Here is a 26,264-nt window from a genome sequence, read left to right on the forward strand (position 1 = left end):
CGTTTGGTCCATGAGGTTAGTATCAGTCCACTCAGTTTTCAAGTAGATCCTCCTCGCAGGTCCCTGTAGGCTTTGAGATGCTGGAGATAGTTGGGATCCGCATCCACCAATCCCACCGAGAGGATTCTGGCCAACAAATGCACATCCTCCTCACTCAGATCTTTCTGCTGAAAAGAATAAATGTCATCTATTGAATGTAAATTATACATCATCGCTACACATACTTACACATTATTTATTGGACACAATCACATCATTAAATATGGCGTCTCCTCCCACCTTTTTGTTGTTGGCAGGCGATGCAGGCAGTGGTAATTTTTGAGATTTACTTCCCTGTCAAAACAAACAAGTCACCATTTTAAAACTGCACTGTTCACTCCCTGTTAAGAGCTGGTGTTGTTTCTTATCACATTCATGTTGAGTAATTTTTTGTGCGAACTCTGATATGAACGAATGTCTTTGTTTTTAAGCCACTGACGTTCATGTGAATTTGAAGTAGGGAAAAAACCAACAACAACCCTGAAACACTGTTCCACCACCATAAAACACCATAATGTTCACTCACCTCTTTGAGTCCTTTTGAAAAGCACATTATGATGAGGAGAAGGCCGATGATGATCTGATGAAGTTTAAAAGAAAACACCAAAGTCAGCATTAGCACCCTGGTCTTGGTAAAGAGCTGAATATAAGATGCCACTGATTTCTCCCCAACAGCCACAAGAAATAAATAAAAAACATGAAAAATGAGCAAACAAGACTCTACTTACTCCCAGCAAGTACAACATGTGCACCTTCCTCGGCTATTCTTGATAAGTGAAGTTAAGTGTGTCTTGATGTGTGTTAAATAGTCCTGCTGCTTGTCACAAAAGGCAACAATGACTTCCAGAGAGGGGGAAAAAACACACTCACCAGGAAACCTGCAAGACAGGACACACTGCATTTTCCAGGAACACCCAGTCTCGCACCTTGAAGATGTAATCGTGACCCAAATGAATGCTCCTTTACGTAAAAGATGGTCTAGGATGGGTCGCTGTCATGGCTAAAGGCGACACCCATGCACGTCAGTATTTAAAGCTTTGCCTTGTATTTTTTTCCACTACTGCTACCTCCAAATAGCAATGAAAGAAAGCAATGGTCTGTAATTTTGGAGCTCCACTGAGAATCAATTGGAGAAGATAAAATTAGAAAAAAATCAGCTGCCTGTGGTAAAATTGTGGTTTTGCCGGGGGAGAGTGGGGGATAGTGACACATCTTTAAGACTATAAATAACAGCTTATTTTGATGCTGAAGGCTTCATTGAGTCCATCCATGCAGGCCACATGACAAAACTTGGTCACCAGAGTCTCCAATGCCATCTTTATACCACTCTTACAGTGCAGTGATGTACAGTAAGTGGAAAAAAAAAAAAAAATCTGATTCCACTCTTTGGGCTTTTCTGCATCTTTTCTTCAATGCAGCCTCCAGCCTGGAAACACAATATTAACATGTGCATGCTGATTTTAATGCCAGGCGTAAGGAGGAGCTTATGTGGCACAATATTCCTTAGTGAGTTAGGGTTATAATATTCTTTTATGGATAGTTTCACTGTGAAATTTGAATTGCCCTCCTGAAATAATAAATCAAAAAGTTGGTCGGTTGCCCACCAAGTCCACCAGAGGGAGCAAGAGATGTTTTACAGAACAATATCACTTTAACTTTGGCCTTGCTGGGGCCATGTTTCAGCAAATCATATAAATATGAGTCTGCTCCCTGCTGTTTCCCCCCTCCAGCAGGCCAATAATTGCATGAGACGAACCCAAACAAATTTAAGAAATTGCACACAACTCACTAGAGGATAGGGCTTGTGAGGGGCAAAAAATATTAGTATTTTCGAAGACAAATTCCAACTTTTTTCAATATATAGTACCGTGTGTGTGTGTGTGTGTGTGTGTGTGTGTGTGTGAGAGAGAGGGGGGTGGGGGTGGGGTGGGGGGGGTTGAACACTTTGTACACAAATTGTTCTTGTTACTGCCAATTTTTATTATAATCATTTATTATGATAACATTAACTTGCCTTTGAAAAGACCCATTTGAGTGAAAACATTTTGTTGGCTATACTGGTTGAGACAGTAACACTGACAGCACTGACTCGGTCACTCACGCGACTGACACGCACCGACGGTAAACACCGCGTGCACGCCCCCATTCAGGAACGTTTCAGATGCTTCGCGACTTTTCTCAGCGCGCAAGTCTCCTTTAATTAGAAACAGCTCCGTTTCCGGTGCAGCGGATCCGCCTTCAAAATAAAAGTCGCTCAATAAATGACCCTGGAAACTTATTACTTTGTGCTATATTCAGGTCGTTATTTTCCCTGAAAGTAAACTCACAGCTATCAAATTAGAAAGGCATAGTCTCGTAAATAGCAGCAACAGTATTAACCACCCCTGATGTTTTCCATCTTAATAATAATAAAGGTTAGGTTATTTCCCACTGCTGTTTAAATTGTTAATACTTCTGTTTAAATTGTTCATACTTCTATTTTTTTTTTATAATCCTTGTTTATAGCGTTTATATTGCTTACTGCTATTTATCATGTGTATACTGTATATTTCTTCTAAATTTGCACATTGACCTACCTCTATGCACATTTCATACACACATGCACACGGTTTTTTCTGTTTTTTTGTTGCACATTGCTTTTTGCACACTGGCTTGTACTTAGATCTTATTCTGTTGTACTCAGATCTCATTCTTTATTTTTTTTTTTAATCTTTTTTATTTTATTTAATCTGTAATCTGTGGATACTGCTGAAAAACTGTTTTCCTGCGGGATGAATAAAGTATCTATCTATCTATCTATCTATCTATCTATCTATCTATCTATCTACACTACTCACAAAAAGTTAGGGATATTTGGCTTTTGGGTGAAATTTATGGAAAATGTAAAAAGTTCACGCTACAGTGATATTATATCATGAAAGTAGGGCATTTAAGTAGAAGCATACACTGGTGATTTCCTCATCTCAAACAATTTCTTGAAACAAAGGCCAACAACAGTGGTGGATATACCACAACAAAAAATGTCAGTGTCAATAACTTGTCATGTGCCCTTGAGCATCAATTACAGCTTGACAACGACGTCTCCTGCTGTTCACAAGTCGACTTATTGTCTGCTGAGGCATGGCATCCCACTCTTCTTGAAGGGCGGCCCTCAGGACATTGAGGTTCTGGGGTACAGAGCCCAGCCTCTACACGGCGACTCAGCTGATCCCATAGGTTTTCTATGGGATGCAGGTCTGGACAAAGTGCAGGCCACTCCATCTGAGGTACCCCAGTCTCCAGCAGCCGTTCCCTAATGATACGACCTCGATGAGCTGGAGCATCAAACACCTGATGTGAATTTTGCTGTTAAGCTCCTTGTTAGAGAACAGCAACTTGTGCAAAAAGTACTGAAACACTGAACAGTTGGACATGTGCATTCAAAAGTTTACAGAAGGTCACATTAGGTTCACCTGTAAAGGTTATAATGCATTTTAGGTTCATCCTGAAATTTCAACCGAAAGCCGAATATCCCTAACTTTTTGTGAGTAGTGTATCTAATAATCATCATCATCATTATCATCATCATCAAAGGGCCTGCTGTCCTGGAGTGCAATGGCACTCTGTTTTATGTTTTTTTTTTTTTTTTTTTTTTTTTCTTTACCAGAGGCACTGCGTTGATTTTTACTACGGTATTTTATTTTATTTTATTTTATTTTATTTTATTTTATTTTTTATTGCTTCTCCTTTTCCCCACGTTCGTCAGTAGGGGCTTTTATTTTTCCCATCAAAACAGGTTACAGCCGTAGCTTGACGCCTGTGTGTTTCTCCCGCAGTACATTTTCGGTCTGAGCAGTTGCTGTTGACAGCGGCCACCGACTTGGGTGGTTCGGGTCGCAGGTTCTAGCACAAGTTTAGGCGGTGGCTGTAGTTGTTGTTCCCCCCACATGGACAAGTGAAGATAAATGATACGTAACGTGACTCAAACGCACGGTAGCATGTGTTTGTAACTGGACTAGCCAGCGAACAGCAGCAGCAGCAGCACTTATCTGACCAGACCTCGTGTGTGTGTGTGTGTGTGGCAAGATTTGCTATTTAGCCAGCTAATGTAAAGGAGCCGTGTTCTCTTTGGTGTAACTGCTTTCGCAACAGGTAAGGAAATAATAATAATATTTTTCTTAAAGCCATTTCGCTTAGCCAGTGCGCTAAGTTAGCCAAGCCGGCGTTGAAAGAATAGCTACGCAGCGAACGTTATTTTATTTTTATTTTTTTATTTTTTTTTTTTTCCTTGGTTTGAATGGTTTAACGGTAATGCTAATTAGCCTCCTCCAGGCAAGTAAAACACACACTTTACTCACACACACATATGTTAAGGAAAAGCGTGTTAACTGGGTCACCGTTCAGCCTCTCTCTCGTAGTGGAGGTATGTTAATGGGGCGTGTTAGCTACCGTTATCCTGACAGTAGCTTATCTGGCTAGTGTGTTTACATTTTTTACTCGCCAACTGAGGAGTTTAGTAACGGTACACGGCGGTAGTTAGCAACGCATATAGAAAATAGTAAATTATAGAGACAATGACAGACATATAGGCTGAACAAATCGCTTTTTATGGACCGTTATTTGGCTAAGCTTGCTAGCTGATAGCAGCTGAAGTGTGACTGGCAATCAAAAACTCTCTCAGCTATTTGACACACCATCATCATCAGCTCTGTAGCTAACATGAGGTCAGTCTTTTCATTTTACCAAAGGCATTGACTTTGCGTTTGTTATCATGGATTTAATTTTTTCTAATCAGAGGAAGTTACAGCCATAGCTTCACACATGTGTTTTTTTTTCTGCAGCACATAGCTTGCTAGCTGTGTCCTGGCTAGCAAAAAACTCTGAGCTTGGACTCTGATGCTGGTTGACCCACCATCAGCAGTTTCCGTAGCTAACATGAGGTGCCTTTCTCCTCACAGAAACGGGGGTCCTGTTGGCGTGGAGAAGCCAAGGGGGAGATCTGCAATGCTGTGTTGGGGCAATGCTTCCTTCGGACAGCTAGGCTTGGGTGGTATTGATGAGGAGATTGTGGTTGAGCCGAGGAAATGTGAGTTTTTTCATGGGAAGAAGGTGTGTGACGTGGGGTGTGGCCGCAGGCACACAGCTTTCCTGATTGAAGATGGGACAGTGTACACCTGTGGCTGCAATGACTTGGGACAGCTGGGTCATGAGAAGTCACGAAAGAAACCCGGTAAGAGAATATATATAATTTTTTTAAAATCTCCCATGAGAGCTCTTTGCAAAAAGCATTTGGTCACAATGGTCAGATTGACATTTGGCTTGTGTGTGTTTTTTTCCGATATTAGAACAGGTTGTGGCCCTGGATGCACAGATCATAGTGGCAGTGTCATGTGGAGAGGCCCACACACTTGCACTGAATGACAAAGGTCAAGTTTTCTCGTGGGGTCTGGGCTCTGATGGACAGCTGGGCCTTAACAATTTTGAGGAATGTGTTCGTGTACCTAGGTAAATTCAGTTACTAATGTTTTCCGCTCACCGATTTCCATAAAACATTTTGGTCTGAATTGTGTATCAGTAACTGATTTCCTCATCTGCTCCCATGTAAAGACACAGGAACATGACTTTGTCAGTGCATATTTTTTTTAAAATGTCAAATTGTGAATATTTAAACTCTGTTTTTGCCTGTAACAGACGTGACTTGAAAGTGCTCTCTTATGTTTATTATCAACCTCAAACAAATGCTACTGGGGAAAAGAATGGACTCATTTTGTTTGTTTGTTTGTTTTTCTCCTGTGAAAACTTCAGAAACATCAAGAGTTTGTCAGATGTACAAATTGCTCAGGTAGCCTGTGGATATTGGCATTCCCATGCTCTTTCAAGAGGTAATGGAATATTTATGTAGCCTAGTCAACGTAATACATATTTATTTAGCCAGATTACTATGTTTTCCTGATGTTTGACCATCAAATGTTTTGTCCTTATTTTTTGTACAGGAGGTCAGGTCTTCTCCTGGGGTCAGAATCGATATGGACAACTGGGGCTGGGAGTAGACGGACAAGGCATTTCCACACCGCAGATCATCCAGTCTTTGCAGGGTATTCCTTTTGCCCAGATATCAGCAGGTGGCGCTCACAGCTTCGCCCTCACACTCTCAGGAGCAGTGTTTGGTTGGGGGCGCAACAAGTTTGGGCAACTGGGCCTCAATGACAACAATGGTAAGTCCATCAGATTAGTCAAACTCTTATGCCATCGTGGTTATGAACGTATAAACCTTAAAATCAAATTAATTTTCGGATGCTCTTTTTCAGATCGACATTTCCCAACCCTGCTGAAGTCTCTTAGGTCACAGAGAGTGATTTACATCTGCTGTGGAGAAGACCACACAGCAGCACTGACCAAGTTAAGTTATGCACCCTGTGGCTATCTGATAGAGCTGTAGTGTCCTGTGTGAGCGCCCATGCTTTGTATCTGCAGTGGTGTGCAGCTGGTTGGGAAATTACCATCACCAGACAAACACCGGTAAAACTTGTATACAGTGGGTTATCTACCAGCCACTTGACAGGGAACCAGCCATCATTTTTGTGGTATTTTAAACTATACATTGCTTGTTACATAATGAGAACAGCTGGTGAATGTCAGAATAACTGTTGCTGCCCTTGTGCTCAATGTGGGCTCCTCTTCAGGCAATGTGCTTGTGCCTTAAGTCTTACTGCAAGCTAAACTATATCCCATGACCAATGGTGTTTTTCCATACAGATGTGCTGGCTTGGCTCTACTCTGTTTGACTCGGTGCGTCAGCCCAGTGTGGCTGGGGTTTGTGTTTCCATTACAAAGGACTACCTGCTTGAAAGTGTGGCTGTAGTTAATGGCAAAGCCCCATCAATCACTTGTGGGCTTGTCAACTACTCCTCATTTCTGCACTAGCACCTTACACAACTGTTTTATTTCCAAAAAAAAAAAAAAAAAAAAAAAAATCAGCAACACAGACTAGGGATGCTAACCTTTAAGCCCGAACTAGAGTGCCTGTAGAGTCTCCTTACGCTGCCATTGCTGTGAAAAAACGGAACCGTTGGAGTGAACGGAGTTGTCGCCACTCTCTCTCTACAGGCACTCTGGTCCGAACGTGTCGTCGCCGACACAAATGCGCATGTCAGATTGTAAATACCGTAACTACCGTAAGGTTTTATCGATCGAAAAATTCCAACTGTTCCTGAAGGCGGAGAAGTTGCTCTTGCGCTTACATACAGTTTAATACGGTAAACATGGCGACGGGACGCTCTGCCGGGTTTCGATGACGTCATTACGCACAGAGCTCAGCTCGGTAGAGAAAGACCGGAGAAACCATAGATATCGATAATAATTATATTATAGTATATTATAATTATATTATAGATATTATAGGTATCTACGGGAGAAACGAGCCAAGCTTATGTTTGTCGTGGACGTAGTGGTATGCGTCCGGGGCAAGACAATGGCGCCGGTGCTAGCGCTGCTAGCTTCTATTTGTTGCGGTTATTCTTTTATGGTTTATAGACAGTAAAATAATATTCTCGGTTAACCGAAATAAACCGATTAATGAGGCCCGGTGGTCGACCAAGAAAATTTTCCATTTTCGCCATCCCTAACGCAGACGTGAAACGGCTGACATGAATAATATTTGTGTGACTAAAGAGATTTGCTGAAATATTTTTTACATGGATAGATTATCAACTATGAAACAGGTATCATTAGCCTCACTTGGGTATTTCCTCATTGTAAGCAAGGAGCACACACGAAGAGCATCCAAGTGGATCCATCCCTTAATTTCTACCACCATCTGCTGTAAACCTCCTACATCATAGATGTAGTCACAGTGTGCATGTGTCATATCCCGTAGCTCCCATTGGGTCACCCGCTTGAGGGTGGGTTTGGCTCACTTTGGACCTCCTTTCAAGATGTTCCATCTTGGGTGCAGCTTGGCACAATTCACTGAGCTTAAACTGGTAATGGAAATGTAAATCGGCATGGCACGGTTTGACTCGGCATGGCCAAAAGTGTCAATGGAAAAACCCTACAAGGGATTTGATTTGTTTTGGTTAGACATTTGGTTTCTTGTGCAGAATACCAGGATTCAGAACAAGCGTTTCATACTCAATCAAAAACAATCCTGCATAGATCTGTGTTCGCTAATATTTGGCATCACAATGTCCATGGAAAGGTTAGAATAACTAGTGGTGCTGCTGATTTTGCAGGAGGGAGGCGTGTTTACATTTGGTGCAGGAGGTTATGGCCAACTTGGACATAACTCAACAAATCACGAGATCAACCCTAGGAAAGTATTTGAGCTCATGGGAAACGTCGTCACACAGATTGCATGTGGAAGGTAAGATCCACAACATGCACATGCTATCTTACTTCCAGAGCGTTCCAGAGTAATAAAAGTGCTACTGAGATTATGTAAAACAACTTCATTTCTCAAATTACTGTGTCCTCATAAGGCAGCATACGTTGGCTTTCATCCCCACCTCTGGAAAGATGGACTCGTTTGGGCTTGGAGGAAATGGGCAGCTTGGCACACGCTCTACTTGCAACAGGAAAAGCCCCGCCCCTGTCAAAGGCTCCTGGGTAACCTCTAATAGTCCGGATACAGGTGAGGAATTTGCCTTGTGCCAAATAAATGTAGAATTAAGGTTTACTGTTGCATTTTTACCTCTGTGTGTATGTACTTAATTTACCGTAAAGAAAAGGTGAGGAATCAGGCAATTATGATCAATTTTGTGATTGTTTATTTTTTGTATTACAGATGCAGAGCAAGGCTGTGTCAGGAGGATCTATGCTGGAGGAGACCAGAGCTTTGCTCACTATAGCACTACTGATGTAAGTTGTCATAGTCACATGACTCTCTCCTAATTAATCTCTGTGTATTTGCCTTGCATTACTCTTTCCGTTTGATTACATTTTTAGGTCTTACCCAGTGAAGCTGAATTAGAGTTGCTGGTTTAAAAAAAAACACTAATGAGAAGAATTTTACATTTTTTCATACTGTCATGAATGCCAATACAATGCTTTTGTAGCCTTTTATTGGGTGTGGAAAAAAACACTAAGGAATAGCCAAATTAAAATGTATGAAGATTGATCATGAACATTTTAAGAATTTGCAAGACTAAAATGAATTTTTACTGCTCAAGTTCTGTTTATTTTTTTAAGTCATGATTCCTGAGCCTTGCCTTCATTTGTTCATGTACAGTTGCCAACAAAATGTTTAATAATTACATATTCTCTGCTGTAGAACAACCAGGTTCTGCATGATGTGAGGATACAGGATCCTCACAGGAAAATTTGCACCTTGACTCCTGATCTCATACATCGGTGGTTGAACCACACACAAGGAAGACTTCCTCCAGAAATCTCCAAGTAAAGTCTGCTGCTCACAAAACACTTGGCTGTCCATGTTACCTGTCTTATCAGTAACAGTGCCAGATTTATGTTATGGACTAACTGATAATCTGGTAAATTATGTTTATGAGGATTTGGTTTAAAAAAAAAAAAAAAGTACCCACACTAATGACTTGTCTCTTACAATTCCCTCAGTGAGATTGACCTGGTGTTCTCCTCTGCAAGCTGCCTCAATGGGTCTTTTCTAGCTGTGAGGTAATCACATATTGTGTGAAGTCTGGTTTTATTCATGTTAGTTATAGCAGATATTAATGTATTTTTTGAAAAATATTGCAAATACATTGTGCTTTATTATGTTAAGATATCATAGTGGGTGAGAAGCTGGACCCAGATTTTCATTTTCCCTTGGATTGAGCCGGGCTCTTACTTTGAGGAATTTTGGCTGTATTGTGTCTTGAAATAATAATTGTCTTGTCTGTTCTACAAAGCCATCCAGATCACTACAACACCAGCAGTAAATGTTCAGGGGTGGATATGAACATGGCTCGCCTCCTGTTTCACAGAGTGGTTCAGCAGGATTACCCAGAAATAGCTCAACAGGTGAGCACTCAACAAATACATCTTATTTGATGTGTACAATTGTATATCACTTTGCCAGTACTAGTTCATACAATATTCCATATTTTATTAGTACTAGTTCACACCCTGTCATGGTTGTGCAAGAGGGAATTAGAAAAAACCCTGCAGATGCCCCAGAGTATAAAGAATTCATTTGCAAAGGTCAACATTGCACATGACACTCATGCACTTTGTAGAGCAGCAAGGCCAGAGATGCACTCCTATATAGGGAGACTTTTCACCCACAAGAATGAGGCCATCTGAGGCCATCTCCAGAGGGTGCAGAGCACAGAGTAAAATGAACAGTGGTCAATAGGACTTTTCCATTAAATCACCAAATTGGTCCATTGGTGAAAATGACCCAGACAGTGTTGAAGAGGGCACGCGCGCGTGTGTGTGTGTGTGTGTGTGTGTGTGTGTGTGTCTGTGAGTGAGTAGATCAGGGGTGTCAAACTGGTGCCATGGAGGGCTGAGAGGCTGCAGGTTTTCATTCCAACCGAAAACCCCACCAGGTGATTTCACTGATTAGTTCCTTCTCTCTGCTTGGAGGTGGAGTAATCAGTGAAATCACCTGGTGGAGTTTTCGGTTGGAATGAAAACCTGCAGACTCTCGGCTCTCCATGGCACCAGTTTGACACCCCTGGCTTAGATGAATGAAATCTTTTGAAAGTGTCATAATTTTAGAACCCTCTATTGTACATCAGCTTATTATAATGTTTTCATTAAAATACTGGATCGTGTAACAGTGGCAGTCCAGTAACTTGGAAATATTTGGAATAATTTTACTCAGAGCTCTGTGATCATTTTATAGCATTTAGTCCCAGTGAACACCATATATTTGACTCTTATTATAAAGTGCTCAGCACTGCCCTCAATGCCTGAAAGACTGTAATGCACTCTTTTTTTCTACCTCAGCAGTCAGAGGCTGAGGCTCAGTTTTTTTTTTCTTTATAGGCTTTGGTAAGATTGTAGATAGCTCTATGTCACTGGAAAGCACTTCAAATATTTAGTCTTCTCCATATTTAAAATGTTGTTTCTGTTCACTATTTCTTAGCTGTAGGTGAAGTATCAGTGTACGGAGTCTGACAGTACCAGATTACATATTAATGCTGCTAGCCATATGTTTTTGGTTGGTCAGTTTTAATTTTTTTCTGTCTTTAGTCCAGTTGCAACCCATGCCACAACAGTCACTCTGCCTTTACCCATACTTTTTGGTTTCATGCTTGTATTTTACCCCACCATTCTCCAGTATAGTTTGTACAAAACAAGCTCCTTATAACAGACTTGTATGTTTTCCCACTTTCCCATCAGATTGCTGCCAGTTTGGAGAAGAACCTCATTCCCAGACTAAGTATCTCTCCTCCAGACATTGAAGCCTTGAGACTCTACCTCACTCTTCCAGAATGTCCTCTCTTCAGTGACCCAAACACATACGTCACCCTCGCCATCCCCTTTGCTAAAGCACTCATCAGCCTTAAAGATGCGCCACTCAAGGTGCTAGGTAGGATGGGGAACTGGTTTCATAGATCTTGCTCCACATTTTGATGGGACAGGTTTATTGCTCTTGTTCTGTCACAAGAGATCTTTTGGTATTTTCCTCAGGAAACTGGTGGTCTACATTTGAGCCGCCAATCTTCCAGCGGCTGGTGGAGTTGTACAAGGAAGTGGTGGTGTACCTGCTTCGGATGCACAAGGTGGGCATTCCTCAAACAGAGCAGAGGATTTTCACCTGCTTCCTGGACACGTCGCTTCGGCTCTTAGAGATCCTGCATATGGTGAGCACTGAGAACATCAGTGGGTTTGTTTTACCAGAGCTCTGTTTATGTCAGCCATACACTTAATTTAACAATCAAAAAACAAAATTTTCTTGATGTCTCAGGTGAGCGAGCGAGCAGGACACATCATACAGTATGATAAATTCTACATTCACGAGCTGGATGACCTGATAGACATCAGAAACGACTACATCACATGGTTCCAGCAGCATATGTACCCCTTGGTAAGTCCATCAACAGTTGAAGTCAGTTCCATGATTCAGTAGATCACATGTGTCAGAGATATAATTATGCATCATCATAGATCATTTGGTTACGTCTTTTTATCTCAGGGTCACGATGGTGCAGTCACGCTGTGCAAGTATCCCTTTGTATTTGATGCCCAAGCAAAGACCACACTGCTTCAAACAGATGCTGTCATACAGATGCAGGTATGCCACTTGTATTTTAACCTGTGCCAAGGAGTTGAAACCTCGAGCGGGGGGTTATGGGATCTCTCCTGACCATCAGTCCTTCAGCGGGGTAACTGGAAAACGTACTACATGGATTTGTGCAAAACGTAATGGGAATGTTGGTGACTGGCCACCAGAGAAATGATTGTGATGTGTGTGTAAGCATTGCAACTGGTGGGGCTCAGCACAAACTGGACCATAGTTTCCAAATTCAACCATATCATTTCACAGATGCCAGCACAGTTTGGTCATGAGTCAAGGCGGACTGGCCAGCTTTCTGCACTGATTGGCAAAAAGGGGTGCGGCCTATGACAGCAAATTTGCAGAAAACGGGCAAGGCTTAGCACAAACAGGGCTGTTTTTTCCCAAATGCTTAAAGATAACATAAAAATAAATCTGGTGGGGAGGTTGGTCATGGGCCAAGATGTCACTGACCAGCTTGTGCCACTAATTGATTGAAAGGAGCGGGGCCTAACTTTGCCAAGTTTACCATGAAGAGGGAGATGAATCCAGTGGATATAAAAGGTTTTGAGGGCATAATAACTGTGTTATATAGTATTTGTGAAAATATATAGCTAATCGCTGCCCATTCACTTGTTATGCACTGCTAGATGGCAGTGGACCAGGCACAAAGGCAAAACTTCAGCTCCATGTTCCTGCCAGTGGTGGAGTCTGTCAATCCCTGTCTCATCCTCATCGTACGGAGGGAAAACATTGTTGGAGATACCATGGAAGTCCTCCGAAAATCCAAGAATGTGGACTACAAGAAACCACTCAAGGTTTATCATTGGGTTGTTTTATAAAAAAAAATGTTATTAAGCCCACAGGTGCAGATAAGATACTAATGTTTGTGATAACACTCATGGCAGGTGATCTTCGTTGGAGAGGAGGCAGTCGACGCAGGTGGTGTGAGAAAGGAATTCTTTCTTCTGATCATGAGGGAACTGCTAGATCCCAAATATGGGATGTTTCGTTACTACGAGGAGTCCAGGCTCATCTGGTTTTCAAATAAGGTATGACTCACCTTTATCCCCTCACACTGAGGAAAAGTGTTTAGCACTGGTTGCATTCACATGCACTCTGATATTTCCTCAATAAACAGTTTGTGTACCATATCCCATTGGCAGTAACCTTGACAAGTTCTTATCCCAGCCATGACAAGCCTAGACAAGGGATATTTTAACATTATCCAGAATACTGACATAGACAAAGGTGATACATCATTTAGTGTTATGTTCTTGTGTAAGTTCAGTGTTTCTGTAACTAGATTTCTTCACTGGCTAAATCAGAGGTAGAGGAACACAGACAGGCAGAAATTCTTTGATATTTAAGTGGATATTTGAAAGGGATATGTGAAAGCTGATTTATAAACCTGTATACAAACACACTATCTTGAATAACACCTTTACTGGGACAATTAAAGGAATGCTTAACTCAAACACCACATATTTTGTGTTGTTTGCTCTGAGTTATGTTGAATGTCCAATGGAAAAGGTTTTAGCCATACACCTCACAGTTCAAAAACTGTAGCTGCTTCTGTTACAATGGAGCTGATTGGCGACTTGAAACAGCAGCAAAAATTTTCCAAAAATGTCTGTCTCAAATTTTCAAACTCCTGACTCCACATTCCTATGTTGACGCATGTCCCAAACAGATGTACTTTAGCTAAAACATTGCAAAATAGACAATTTCCAGAAAACACTGTCATGCACAAGCACCTGTGCACACCTGGCCTGTGCATTTACTCAATAGAGGGCAATACATATAGCTTTTGGGCGGAGTGTTTTTTTAAGGTGTTGGTTCAAACCAGTATCTAAAATACTGTGCGCATGTAAATTCAGATGTGTTTGGTCTTTTTATATAAAACCTCTGACTGACGATCATTGTCCCCTCTAGACTTTTGAAGACATTGACTTATTCCACCTGATTGGCGTGATCTGTGGTCTGGCCATCTACAATCTCACCATAGTGGAGCTCCACTTCCCGGTGGCCCTTTACAAGAAGCTTTTGAAGAGGAACCCAAATCTAGATGACCTGAAAGAGTTAATGCCAGATGTGGGAAGGTCAGATCAAGGAACAGTCACCTGAGGTTTATTTTTAGTGTGTTTATGAACTTAATTTGCCTGTGTATCATCTTACAGTGTATGTCAGCAGTCATATTGGCTGTCCGTGTTGCAGTTGTGGCTTGTGGAATTCACATTTGTTAAGACTTTTGTGAGTATCAGCGATTGTTTCTCTCCAAAAACTAGGAGTCTGCAGCAGCTGCTGGACTACACAGAAGATGACATTGAGGACACGTTCTGCTTGAACTTCACAGTACGTGATCAGTTTCAAAATCATTAACGTGCAGCGTTGTGGTGCATAAAGTATACAGCTGTGACATCTTCAGTATCTCATTATGGCAAATTTTCAAACAATTTTTCAGGTCACAGAAGAAAACTTTGGTGCCACGGAGGTTTTGGAACTTATCCCTAATGGTGAGGATATCAATGTTAATAAATCCAACAGGTAATTTTTCAAACTCTTGATTATCTCTTGTCAGTAAATGTAAACTAAATAGCAAAAGACAGGGTGGAGTGGATTTTTAGGATAGTTAAGCTAGTCTGAAGCCCAATACAGTGAGATAAGTGTTGCTCATTGTTCTGAGGCATATATCAATGAAAATGCAGATGAAACGGTTTCTAAATTATGAGAAACCCACACCATTTCCAAAATTGGGGCCATTTGAATATGTTAAAGATAATTTTGGTGTTTCTTTATTATTAGTATTCTCAGTACTTTTGTTGTTTTTATTGTTTTTTTGTTTTTTTTTTTTGTTTTTCCCAAATGATCTGTTTCCCCTGTCTTTCCATTATTTCTGGTGGTGTTTGGATACAGTGTAGTTGGAAATGCTTCCTTAACTAAAAAACAAGCAGTTTGATGCCATTCATTGTTGTACAGTATGAAAAACAACTGGCTGAGACATGAAAATACACCAACCTAGATAATCCATCAAAGTAAACATGGAGCCATAATTAGTTTCTCTGTTATGTGGTTATTTCATCATTTCGGTTTTCATGTCAGGGAATGCTTTGAAAGACTTGTCATTGGATCACAGAAAATTTGCAACTCTATGATTGGATGACCAAGTCTAGAAGTTGGGTGACACATTATAAACAGGAAGTAGACAAAACAGGTAGTCACTGACTTTCTGTGCGATTTTTCACGATTACGAGACACCACCAGGCAGAAATTAAAGGACAAGTGACATTTTTCATTGCTTTTCAAAAATTTGATTACAAGGGTTGTTTTTGGACATGGAGTTTAGTATAGTGCGTATTTTTTTAAGTGACAAGCACTGCATGACCCTGCAGCACAAGGCCTGCTGCAGAGCAGTACAGGTGCTGGCACTGTGGCTGTGGATCAGGAGGTGTCCTTGTCCTTCCTCAGAGCTGCCAGCTGGAGGCCTGAAGGACACAAGTCCAGGACGTTGTGTGACTCTGTCCTGGCACCCCTGTGCTCTCCACCTGCTTACCCTCCTCTAGCACCTTTGTAGAGAGATGGATGGCAGTACTCTATGACTGAGACACAGCCAGAGTGGAAATGTTAATCATTATGTTTGCACAAGTTTAACTGTTCTTCTCCTTAGCAGCTACTGTGTTTAAGTTTCAACAATGTTTCTTTCAGCTGCACTGTGGTATCAGCAGAGCTTTGTTAGCATAACTTTTCTAATTTTAGAAGTGTGGTCTTATTTTTTGTCTTCACACAGAATTTAACATGATTTAATGTAGAAAAAACTTTGAATTTCTTGTTTCTTTTCCTAGGCAGGAGTTTGTCAGTGCATATGTAGACTACATCTTCAACAGATCGGTAGCCCCGCTTTTTGAGTCCTTCTACGCAGGTTTCCACAAGGTGTGTGGTGGAAAAGTTCTGGAGCTGTTCCAGCCAAACGAACTGCAAGCCATGGTGATCGGCAACACCAACTATGACTGGAAGGAACTTGAAAAGGTTAAGCTTATTAACTTTTTGACTGACAATATTTTGCCTCAAACTATGTTTGTCCTTTGTAATGTTAAAATTATCTTGAGAAACATTTTTCTTGAGCACTGGTTGAATGGATCCTGTTGAAATTGCAGTGACAGGTTTGGAGATGCCTCCTCAGTTTTCTGTATTAAGGGATGTTTATTCACATATTCCATAACTGAACTTTATATCCCCTCAGATATAACGTGTTTGTCCTTAATGTCGGAAGTCTAACATGCATCATTCTGATGTCTTAATAATATGGTTGTGAGATTATAAGTCATAAGGTCAAGTGAAGTCTCTATTAGATAGATTTTAGACAATTTCAGTAACAAATACATGACAAATGGTAATGTAAAAATAATCAGTAGTGCATATTTGCAATGACAGTGTCACTTGCAAACAATTTTGAGCAATGAACAATTTTTATTCTGAAATTATCTCCAAAGCCCAAATTCACAAGGATGTGAATTTGTGCACACTATTACTAATAATATTTAACCACTGTCTTTACTAAAATCAAGCAAGTGAAATCTTTTCTTTGAAAATTAGTGACATGGCTCACTCACAGCAGATAAAGATCACTGCATGTTACTAGGAGTCTCTAGTTGTTAGTAGCCCCAAACAAATATGGCTCAATTTGTTGTTTTTATACTGTCAAATCATGCGAGGTTGTAGTGTTCAAGTACTCAACAGAATTCTTCATCAGTGAGTGTATGATGGTACAAATAAATTAATCTCCACTTTTCAGAGCACTGAATACAAAGGAGAATACTGGGCTGAACATCCGACCATCAAGTTCTTTTGGGAGGTGTTCCACGAGCTTCCTTTAGAGAAGAAGAAAGAGTTTCTCTGTAAGTATTCCCTTTATGTAAGACTGTTTATTTAAAAAAATAAATAAATTGAGAGGCTGTTTGTACCAGGTGAAATTACACATACATTTTTCTTCACTTGGAATAGCAAAGCCAAGGGCTTGACAGTATGGTTGAAATCCGTATCAGTGATCATTCAAATTTTTGTAGTATCATCACGATATGGCATGTTTGTAAAATATTGATCAAATAGATGTTCATGCAAGTGAACTACATGGTAACTTCAAAGTGTGGTGTCAAAACTTGAATCTTCAAATAATTTTCCTTGAAATGTGTCATCTCATTTTGTCAAGTGTTTAAATAAAGTGTGTCATAATCACTGTTCAGCCCCAGTGAAATGCTGCTTCTTTGCTTCAGTGTTCCTCACAGGGAGTGACCGCATACCCATTTTGGGCATGAAAAGTCTAAAACTGGTGATCCAGCCCACTGGCGGAGGGGAGCACTACTTACCTGTGGCTCACACCTGCTTCAACCTGCTGGATCTGCCTAAGTACACGAGTATAGAGACGCTCCGTGAAAAGCTTCTCCAGGCGATAGATCACAATCAAGGCTTCAATCTTGTCTGATGATGCACAAAAAACACCAAGAACTCTGCACCCAGACTGTTGATGGTAATCACTTGGCCAAAATGTTTTGCCTCACAGGCTGTTGTCTGCTCTGAACCCTGCACAATGACTTGAACTCTGTCATTAGTGTGGATCAAGAACACTTTGCAGGGAGCCACACCAAGTACAAAAGGCTAAAGGTTTGGATGTCTGGACTTTAAGGCTAATCTTGACTTTGATATTTCAGCAGTTTTTTTCATGCCACCATAGTATTTGATGCTTGACTGGTTTCAAAATGAATTAACATTATTTGATATCTATTGTAGATATACTCATACATGTTTGGATATGATGAGTGTCATGAGACCAAAAGTACTGGTATGTACAGTACTTTGGCTCTTTGAGCTCAGACAATGTATACCAACACTTACGTTTGACATGAATCTTATCGTAACAGTTGTTGAGAAGCCAAGTATGAAGATGTATGCGGTAGAAGGTGAGTGGATTTTCTTAGCTGTAAGCCTTAATCAAGCCACAAATAAAAAATAAAATAAAAAAAAAAAAAAATCAGCCACTGAAATGTGTTATTTTAACAAGAAAACAGCATTCAGAATAACATCTCTTGCCTCACAATAATAATGTTAGGTGTGCTTTCCAACAGGGCATAAAACAATCACACACACACGCAAAACAGATCATAAAAGGGTAAAAGAGCACAAAGTTAAGGCAACATGATGAGAAAGGCAATTCATGAGTTATGGCCAGAAGTGCTGGCAGAACATTGTCACAGTAAAGCTGACCTTTGACCTTTTGAATATAAAACATTATTACTTCATTTTATCCTACAAGGCATTTTTGTGAAACTTTGTCATAACTTGTGTATGAATTCTTGAATGGTGGTCACAAAGACTTTGACCACCAAAAACTAATCTGTTCATCCTTGAGTGGAAGTTTGTGCCAAATTTGAGCAAATATCCTCAAGGTGTTCCCAGGATATCACATTCATGTGAGTGGGCCAGACAAACGGACAACCCGAAAACATAATTCCTCTGGGCACAGATGTCATGATGATAATTCTGAGATATTCAGGCGCCAGAGCATGCAAAGCCTAGTCAGTAATACAATTTTAATGTCCCCCTCCAGCCATTGGTTATACTCCTAAAAAGACAGCTTTGTTCATCAGTATTGGAAATTTAGAAGTCTTTTTCCATGAAAAAACATCCCTTCATGGCAAAAATGGGTTAGATATAACTCTATACCTTACACTCATTAAGTATGTCTGGAACTATGAATACGCAAATAGTCCCATAAGCAGACATCTCCCTTCTGTAGAGCAATGTGGAAACACCTATAGTGACAATCTTTGCACTGGTACAAGTAAGTGTTGTCAAGGTCAGACATTTTAGGGGACATAAACATAAGAAACACACCTTTTAGGAGGGGGTCTTTAAAAATCAGCTTTAAAATTCACCAGTGCAGTGCAGAAAGGGCAATACCAGAGAAATATGTGAAGAGTCACCAGTTGGTTATTTAACCCTAACCCTAACATCTCAACTAAAATCACTGCAATGTAAATGAGGGTACCGTAAAGCTCAGATACATGAAACTAACTCAAGATTTTTCATTTCAGTAATTCCCTGTTGACAAAGAGAGGCCTATAAAACTACAAGATGTTACTCCATAAGTAGCTAACATGTATAGACTTCCAGCTTTACATCTTTGTGCTGCCATTTTTATGAACCATCTCAGGAGGCTCTGAAAAAGCAAGGACTTTACAGTTAACTGTTTTACTGGAAAATAGTTACACCCCCATGCAGGCACTATCCATGTCAAGGGCTCTGCCAGGCCCCAAGTGTTAATATAGTGACACAATTTGGGAAGTCTTGTGGCAGAATTTTCTGTGCACTCCTAAGCTAATTAGGTCACTGTTTTACTCTGGTATGGCATTCAGACATTGTGTTTGATCTTATGCCGTATCAACACAAGTAGCTCCTCACTTACCTAAAGCAGGTGTTTCCACAACGTTATCCATTTTTAACAAAAACCTAGTTGAACAGATTCCCACAAGAAAATTCTGGCCAGGTTTGCATTTTATTGATAAGAAACTTTACATATTTAAGGATATGCACACGTTGTGGTATAGGGCAATTAAATGCGACAGTGTTGTCCCAGTTGCGTGGAGCTTGTGCGATTACATTTCAGTGAGGCAACTCATGGTGGACCAGCTTATAATGAGACCCACAGGAAGGACAGCGCTGTGCTTCTCCCTCATGAAGCCAGAACCACACAATAGCAGTGTTGTCCTCCTCACCTACAGAGCATTATATTACGTTAAACTTCAATATTCATGTACATTATCACAGTAAAATGTTGGGCTCCAATGGATTAATCTGGCACTTACACAAACAGCCCACCAGCCTCTTGGTACCAATACATGGGACAATGTGAGGGTCTTGCTTGGTTCCTGCGTACTCCTTTGGCTTCAGGATGCTGTAGGGATCCTGCAATATAAATTTAGAGAAAAATCAGCACCTTAGTCTGAAATGTAAAGATAAATTCAGCATCGTCTTATATGTAGCAGCTTACCTTTCCCTTTTTGAGGGCCTGCAGAGCGCGTCGTTCCAATCCAGTGGCCTGTTCCTCATCTGTGGGTATTCCTGCAAGAGCATGGCAATACCTTTTAACCCTCCTACTATTGGGGGCCGGGGGTTACTTCGACCCCTTTCAATGTTTAACATATCTAAATGTGATTAACATATTTTTTGCTTAATATGTAATGACTCTTACTGATTTAATGGGGACAACAAAATTAATATAATTTCAATGTCCTGTACACATTTTGTACACATTAGCTGTATAAAACATAACATTTCACACATTTGTTTCAGTTCTTTGGATGACACTAAGGAACTAAAACATGCCATTTATAATTGTCATACTTCCCTCTGCATTGGGACCCTCAGCTAGTAAAACCATACCTGTAGTAGTGCGAGAATCATTGCTAATTAATATAACATTTGGGAGATAAAAACACGATTCCCACAAGAACTTTGATGTATGGAAGGGGGCTGACTGGGGGAAGTTATGTTTTATTTAAAGTGCTATTTAGGTAGTCAACAAGAAACCAGACACATACACTAGCAATTATTATACTCCTTTTCTGGAGGTTTAAATTGACCAACTGGTTTGAAGAAAAGGTCAAGTTTAAGGTAACAGGAGGGTTACTAAAACCAAACACACTCCATAATTTGAGCTTAATGAGGCTGCCAAATACTGATTTTCTCGAGTCATCTTGCAGCCTCTATGGAGAACAGCTATACACGATCTAGTTATGTTATTATGGTATCTTGAATGTGAGGTAAAGTGCACGTCCGCACCATGAGCACCAGTCTACTGGTGTCCTTTAGCAGGATGTTGGCACGAAACCAACACACGTCTCCTGCCAGAGGAGGTGGGTCTATCAGCGGCCTTTCTACGGCGTCAAATCCAAATGACCTTCATTTTATTTGATTGAAACTTTTATCTTCACAGGAAGCATTGGGTACACAGTCATACAACCAAATATAATCGGCGTGAGGGCGCAAACGTGTCACAAGCGTTGTCGTATTTTTAATTCGTCTTATATTTGACCGTGTATGGAAATAATAAAAAGCAATATCGGGATGACGTTAGTATAAAAACAGGGAAACGGAAAGCTAACGCTAATAGCTAAACTACAAGAGGAGCGTTAATTTAGCTTACTCAAACCCACCTGTCTGTTTCCATACGAGGCCTATGACCAACAGCACGGCTTCAACCGCTGTCTCAGTCGGTTAGATGTGGGCTAACGGTCGCCTGACACCGCGGTACGAGTTTGAGTTGGGGTTTATACGGTGTTTAAACGCATTAAGACTTACCTCTCACACTGGCCATGGTGCGCTGAAGGGGTCTAGCCGCCACATTGTGTCTTGTCAGCTGCAGTGTTGTTGAACCTGCTCGGAGGAGAAGTCGTCCCGCCATGCTGGACTCACTTTCAGGTACGGAGACTGACCTGCGATCACTACGGTCTGTCTGCGACTGACAGCGCTGCACTCAAATGACCCCGACGGCGGCTCGACTGGCAGGCTGCTGGCCAATCACAGCGCGGCACTGGCTGCGCTGACCAATCGCATGGAGCGGAGAGAGCACGCGGAGCAGGTGTATCTTTACCTTCGCAGAATATATCAAAATAACGGCGCTGTATAGGAAAAAATAGCAACGATTAACAACAAAATAAATCAATTAACAAATAAACAATGTCCTACACCGTTTATCTTTTAATTGTTCCTTAACATTCAGTATTTTCTAATCTTGTACATTTGTATTGTAAACCCATTTGCCACGATTTTAAGGCACTTTGGGTAAGCTCCTGCTGTTTTTAAACGTGCTATAAAAGTGACGTGACTTATTTGTCCTATAAAATAATTGGCGAGGCTGCCTTCCGTTTTTTAGCACCTAAACTCTTACTCTGGATATCAGAATGGCAAGATCGCCTGTTTTTTTTTTTTTTTTTTTTTAAGGAAACTAAAGACCTATCTCTTTAATCTGACTTTTATTTTGGAGTAATGTCATGACAGGTGCTATATAGTAAATAAAGTTAAATCAATTAAAAAGTCCAATGCTTCCTCTTGTGCATCTGCGACATGACGTGTGTGTTTATTTGTTCAAGCATCCTTCTGACATAACATTATTATTGTTGTTTTCTTTTTGCACTCGAGTTGTTTTGACTGCTATATGACAGTGGTTTTCAAAGCATGGTGCAGGGACCCCCAGGAGTCCTTGAGAAGCTTACAGCAGGTCCTCAAAGTTTAATCTCACATACTTTTTAACTCAGTATAAACTGTTACGATACAATAATGTACAATGATTCTAACGTTTTAATCTCACTGCTTTTTTTTCCAGAGTTCAAGCATGACAACAACTTAATACTCACAACAAACCATAACATCTCTTATCATATTAGTGTCCCATGACAAAAAAAAAAAAAAAAAAAAACTTCAGGTGGGGCTCGGCAGCTCTAATACAGTATCAGACAAGTTTGGGTATGCAGATTTTACAATATTTATTGATTCATATATGGCTGACAAATATTCAACCCAACTCTGAAAATATAGGAATGTAGCACAAAAACACACTCATGTATGACACTGATTTCCAATAGGGCAAGCATGTAAACTGAACATATTGCAATTAAGTGATGATTTACATAATTAAAAAAAAAAAAATCTGCCACTGCATTTAACTGATGAAATCTACAGCAAAACTCTCTCCTTCATAAATGATTAAAAAGCAAGGGAATGATGAACAGAACAGCATCTTTCATATATACATGTGTTTCTGTGGCTGTTTCACTTAGGAAACAGTAAACAGGTATTTGAACGACTTCTCACGATTCTGAGATTTATATAAAACTCTTCACAATTAATTATGGGACACAGAGGTGCTGTACTTCTCCCAAACAACAGGAGCTATGACAGTCATACTCCTTACTGCATCACCTCCATTGCAATGAATGATATTAAATGATACACATATGTAAAATAAAGTTTTTTTTTTAAATCCTACTGCATAAAATGTCAATAATTATTATCAATTTGACAAAAACAAACTACAAGGTAGCCAATAAATTCCTTGTTACCTCTGTGGTTTTGGATTTGATGTGGAAACAACAACAACAACAACAATAATAATAATAATAGTAATAATAATAATAATAATAATAATAAAAGAGAAGTCACTCCACTGGATTGAGAAGAGATTTGAGCAATTTTCCACTGCATAATAGTGCATTAATGAATAGTCTACACTAGTAACAGCATAAATGTATTTGTATTATCTAATTTGTGATTGGCCTATTATGTAACATTGGCAAATGAAGGCCAGATCCCTCACTGTTTCCACTTGAAATTAAGGGAAGAAATTCAGCGACAGCATGTTCACACAACTTTGGTACCACAGCTGACATGCTTCACAACTCGATATGTGATGATAAGGAGACAGACAACACTTTAACATCTTCACTGGATGAAATTGTTGTTGGGTTTATATTTCATAATTTCTGAACTTGCGCAGCAGACTGGATGGTGAGTCAGCAGCCCAACGGAAACGCCGGTGGCAGAAGTCACCTGTGCAAAAATAATAATGTAACAAGCTATTTCAATTCACTGGGTCTACAACTGTGTTAAAACAGTAGTCACTTCTGATTGGTGCAATGCAAACAGGCTTTAACAGCTGATAATGCAATAGCTGCTGGATAATATAGTGTAATATCTTACGATGTCATATCCAGCAGCTAATAAGTTAAAAAGATTTGATGAAATGTTCAGGCTTTTTAGAGAGAAATTTTGTCATTTTATCAGATTTCTTACATTATCCAGCAGTTACATATCCCGTTTCGAAATCCCATCCAGTCCTTATTTTCCTGGCCGAATTTGACAAATTGTTGGATGTGTAAAAATGTGTATTTTCAGAATTATCAAACAGGCAAGCGGCTCCTAAGAGCCACCTGGGTCCAAACTTCTGGTCGTAAAGCTGCTTCTCTATCCCAGTGGTTCTCAAACATTTTTTCAATCATGTATCCCTTCTGAAATACTTCTGAAGTACCTCCTGACCAGTGCAAAAATACTGTTTCAGCCAAGTACCTCCTGACCAGTGCAAAAAAAAAAAAAAGCCTATATAACAAGGTCCAACACTGTCCCATCAGTGTCTGAAACAACAACCTGATGCTGATGATATTTTGTTGTTTCAATTTCTGCTCCTTCTTCTTCTCGTCTTCCTCCTTGTTTCTGGCTGTATCGCTGCTACATTTCAACCACTAATCCATTTTCTTGATTTTTGTCGTCTGGCTTCCTAGTCATAGTGAACATATGTCCTCGCTTGACAACCACAGCGGCAGATTTAAACCATAAACACACATATTTGACACCTTCACGAGACCTGGATGGAAAACTGAATCTAGAGTGTGGTTTATCACACTTACATTTTTTTTTTTTTAACTTATCATAGCATAGACTACCCCTAGAACCACCACTTTATCCCACCAGGCAGACAAACCAGTCTAGTCCTTGTAACAGTACACTTAACCCTGTGCTAAGACCCCCATTGGCCCTGGGTTCACACCTCCATTGCTCCTGGGCTAACAGCTGTTTCACTCATGCAACCCAGAGTGGGATACCCCCAACTTCAGCCCAGGGCTTGGTAAAATCCACTCTAAAGCAGGGTTACCCCTCATTTTTGGGGGGGACAAAGTCAGGGTTACAGTTTATAGTGTAATCAAGGTTAGAGCAAAAGCAACAGGATGTTTTTTCTCCAATTAAAAAATGTGAGTCCTTAAGCCAGGGAGAGCTAACTGGAAGACCTGATAATGTGTACAAGTGTGAATCTGGCTTATTTCAGCCCATAATACCAAGAAATTCAAGCGTGAAAAGGACCGATCTGAAGACTGGAGTTGGGAAGCGGCAGTGTCCATAACTACAGCAGATCTATTTTTCAAGCTGTTTGTGCATTTGCAACCCTCAAGACATTAAAAACTAATGTTTGGAATCTACTCACTTGAGGATGGCATGTTGTCATACAAAGGGATCCTTGGTGTTTCCTGCTCAAAACGACGGTCCTCTGCTTGAGGGGCATCTGGGGTTTCTGCTTTGGCCCCCTCCAACATCGGTTCCTTCTTACTTTTCATGGCCCAGTGCATTGACTGAAAATAGATTTCCCAATTTACTGAAAGGCTATCTTGTTTCACAGATTAAGATGATATGTCAAAAAGCTGAAATCAAGCTAGTGAAATTACGTACTGTTTTTACAGAGTCGCTCAAGGCCTGCCAGTCATGGAAAGACATGGTGACCCCGCTTCTTCTCCAGAGGTCATAGTTTTTTCTTGTGCTTTCATTGCATAAAACCTCTTTGGCTTCCTGCAGCTTTTGGAAATCTTCCACTACAAAAAAGAGGAAAAATATCAGAGGAGGCATGATAACACACTCACAAAATTAGATACCATTCTGGCTTTGAAATCACTGAAAGGTAAAGAGGGTGTTTTTGGTTAAAGTGAGAAAAAGTGGAGTTGCATTTGTAAAAAGGTAAGGAAATCATGAACTCTAATTTGTGATCCCTACATCTCGAGATATAAGAAGACTTCTCAGAAGGGGCAGCACCTGAAATGATCTTTTAAAAAATAAAAGCAATAAAATAAATCAAATAACACCAGTTTGTTGTGGTAAAGGTGGACATGTTTACCTGCTTTTGGGTTGCCTGGGTGTTTGTCTGGGTGACATGCCAAGGCTCGGATCTTGTACTCGTTGACAATCTGTTCAGTCTGCCAAATAAACACCAAACCAAACCAAACACACACACACACACACACACACAAATCACAAAGTCAGATTTTTAAGATTATTTAATGGTAATTGGTTGACTCATTTTGCTAATCTTTTATTCTAAACTTTACAGAATCAAGCTATTTTTCCTTTTGTGTGTTTTTTTTTTTTAAATATTAATACTATTATAATTTAATATATAATTATTATACTTTTTATTATTATAATATTATTCAGTGTATTATATAATCCATTAAACGTCAACCAACAACTCACG

The 26,264-nt window shown here is 40.2% G+C and overlaps 3 protein-coding genes across 3 annotated transcripts in view; 1 reads left to right on the forward strand and 2 right to left on the reverse strand.

Annotated features, from left to right (window-relative positions):
* Window positions 1-4,985: 4,985 nt before the first annotated feature.
* herc4 (HECT and RLD domain containing E3 ubiquitin protein ligase 4) lies at window positions 4,986-18,010 on the forward strand. Its single transcript, XM_030070368.1, has 23 exons — window positions 4,986-5,248; window positions 5,364-5,523; window positions 5,824-5,900; window positions 6,012-6,233; window positions 6,327-6,418; window positions 8,250-8,380; window positions 8,496-8,647; window positions 8,801-8,874; window positions 9,287-9,411; window positions 9,589-9,648; window positions 9,882-9,993; window positions 11,323-11,512; window positions 11,614-11,786; window positions 11,891-12,010; window positions 12,119-12,217; window positions 12,850-13,017; window positions 13,108-13,251; window positions 14,135-14,301; window positions 14,488-14,554; window positions 14,664-14,746; window positions 16,042-16,225; window positions 16,992-17,094; window positions 17,470-18,010. The coding sequence occupies exons 1-23, from the start codon at window positions 5,023-5,025 to the stop codon at window positions 17,676-17,678; spliced, it is 3,138 nt and encodes a 1,045-aa protein (XP_029926228.1). The 5' UTR covers window positions 4,986-5,022; the 3' UTR covers window positions 17,679-18,010.
* A 1,719-nt stretch (window positions 18,011-19,729) lies between these two features.
* On the reverse strand, window positions 19,730-21,723 carry cox5b2 (cytochrome c oxidase subunit 5B2). Its single transcript, XM_030069858.1, has 4 exons — window positions 21,554-21,723; window positions 20,244-20,314; window positions 20,059-20,158; window positions 19,730-19,968 (listed from the first exon to the last, which is right to left on the reverse strand). Exons 1-4 carry the CDS (start codon window positions 21,654-21,656, stop codon window positions 19,856-19,858), a joined length of 387 nt encoding a protein of 128 aa, XP_029925718.1. The 5' UTR covers window positions 21,657-21,723; the 3' UTR covers window positions 19,730-19,855.
* Window positions 21,724-22,722: 999 nt separating this feature from the next.
* The window catches only part of dnajc12 (DnaJ (Hsp40) homolog, subfamily C, member 12), a 4,838-nt gene continuing 1,296 nt past the window's right edge, over window positions 22,723-26,264 (reverse strand). The window contains exons 2-5 of the mRNA XM_030069875.1: window positions 25,908-25,986; window positions 25,469-25,608; window positions 25,227-25,371; window positions 22,723-23,800 (exon numbers count right to left, since the gene is read on the reverse strand). Of these exons, the coding sequence (XP_029925735.1) occupies window positions 23,718-23,800; window positions 25,227-25,371; window positions 25,469-25,608; window positions 25,908-25,986 (447 nt within the window). The 3' untranslated portion in view covers window positions 22,723-23,717. The remainder of the gene's footprint in view (window positions 23,801-25,226; window positions 25,372-25,468; window positions 25,609-25,907; window positions 25,987-26,264) is intronic.

The sequence above is a fragment of the Myripristis murdjan genome, chromosome 15 (genome assembly GCF_902150065.1).
Source record: "Myripristis murdjan chromosome 15, fMyrMur1.1, whole genome shotgun sequence".
Classification (NCBI taxonomy): Eukaryota; Metazoa; Chordata; class Actinopteri; order Holocentriformes; family Holocentridae; genus Myripristis; species Myripristis murdjan.

Excerpts from the sequence above, each read along its gene's own strand:
- cox5b2 (XM_030069858.1), bottom strand. The coding sequence starts at position 21,656 with ATGGCGGGACGACTTCTCCTCCGAGCAGGTTCAACAACACTGCAGCTG. Across the intron at positions 20,315-21,553 it reads CACCATGGCCAGTGTGAGAG|GAATACCCACAGATGAGGAA; the intron begins GTAAGTCTTAAT and ends ATGCTCTTGCAG. Across the intron at positions 19,969-20,058 it reads GAGGCTGGTGGGCTGTTTGT|GTGAGGAGGACAACACTGCT; the intron begins GTAAGTGCCAGA and ends AATGCTCTGTAG.
- herc4 (XM_030070368.1), top strand. The coding sequence starts at position 5,023 with ATGCTGTGTTGGGGCAATGCTTCCTTCGGACAGCTAGGCTTGGGTGGT. Across the intron at positions 9,994-11,322 it reads ACCCAGAAATAGCTCAACAG|ATTGCTGCCAGTTTGGAGAA; the intron begins GTGAGCACTCAA and ends CTTTCCCATCAG. Across the intron at positions 16,226-16,991 it reads ACTGGAAGGAACTTGAAAAG|AGCACTGAATACAAAGGAGA; the intron begins GTTAAGCTTATT and ends TCCACTTTTCAG.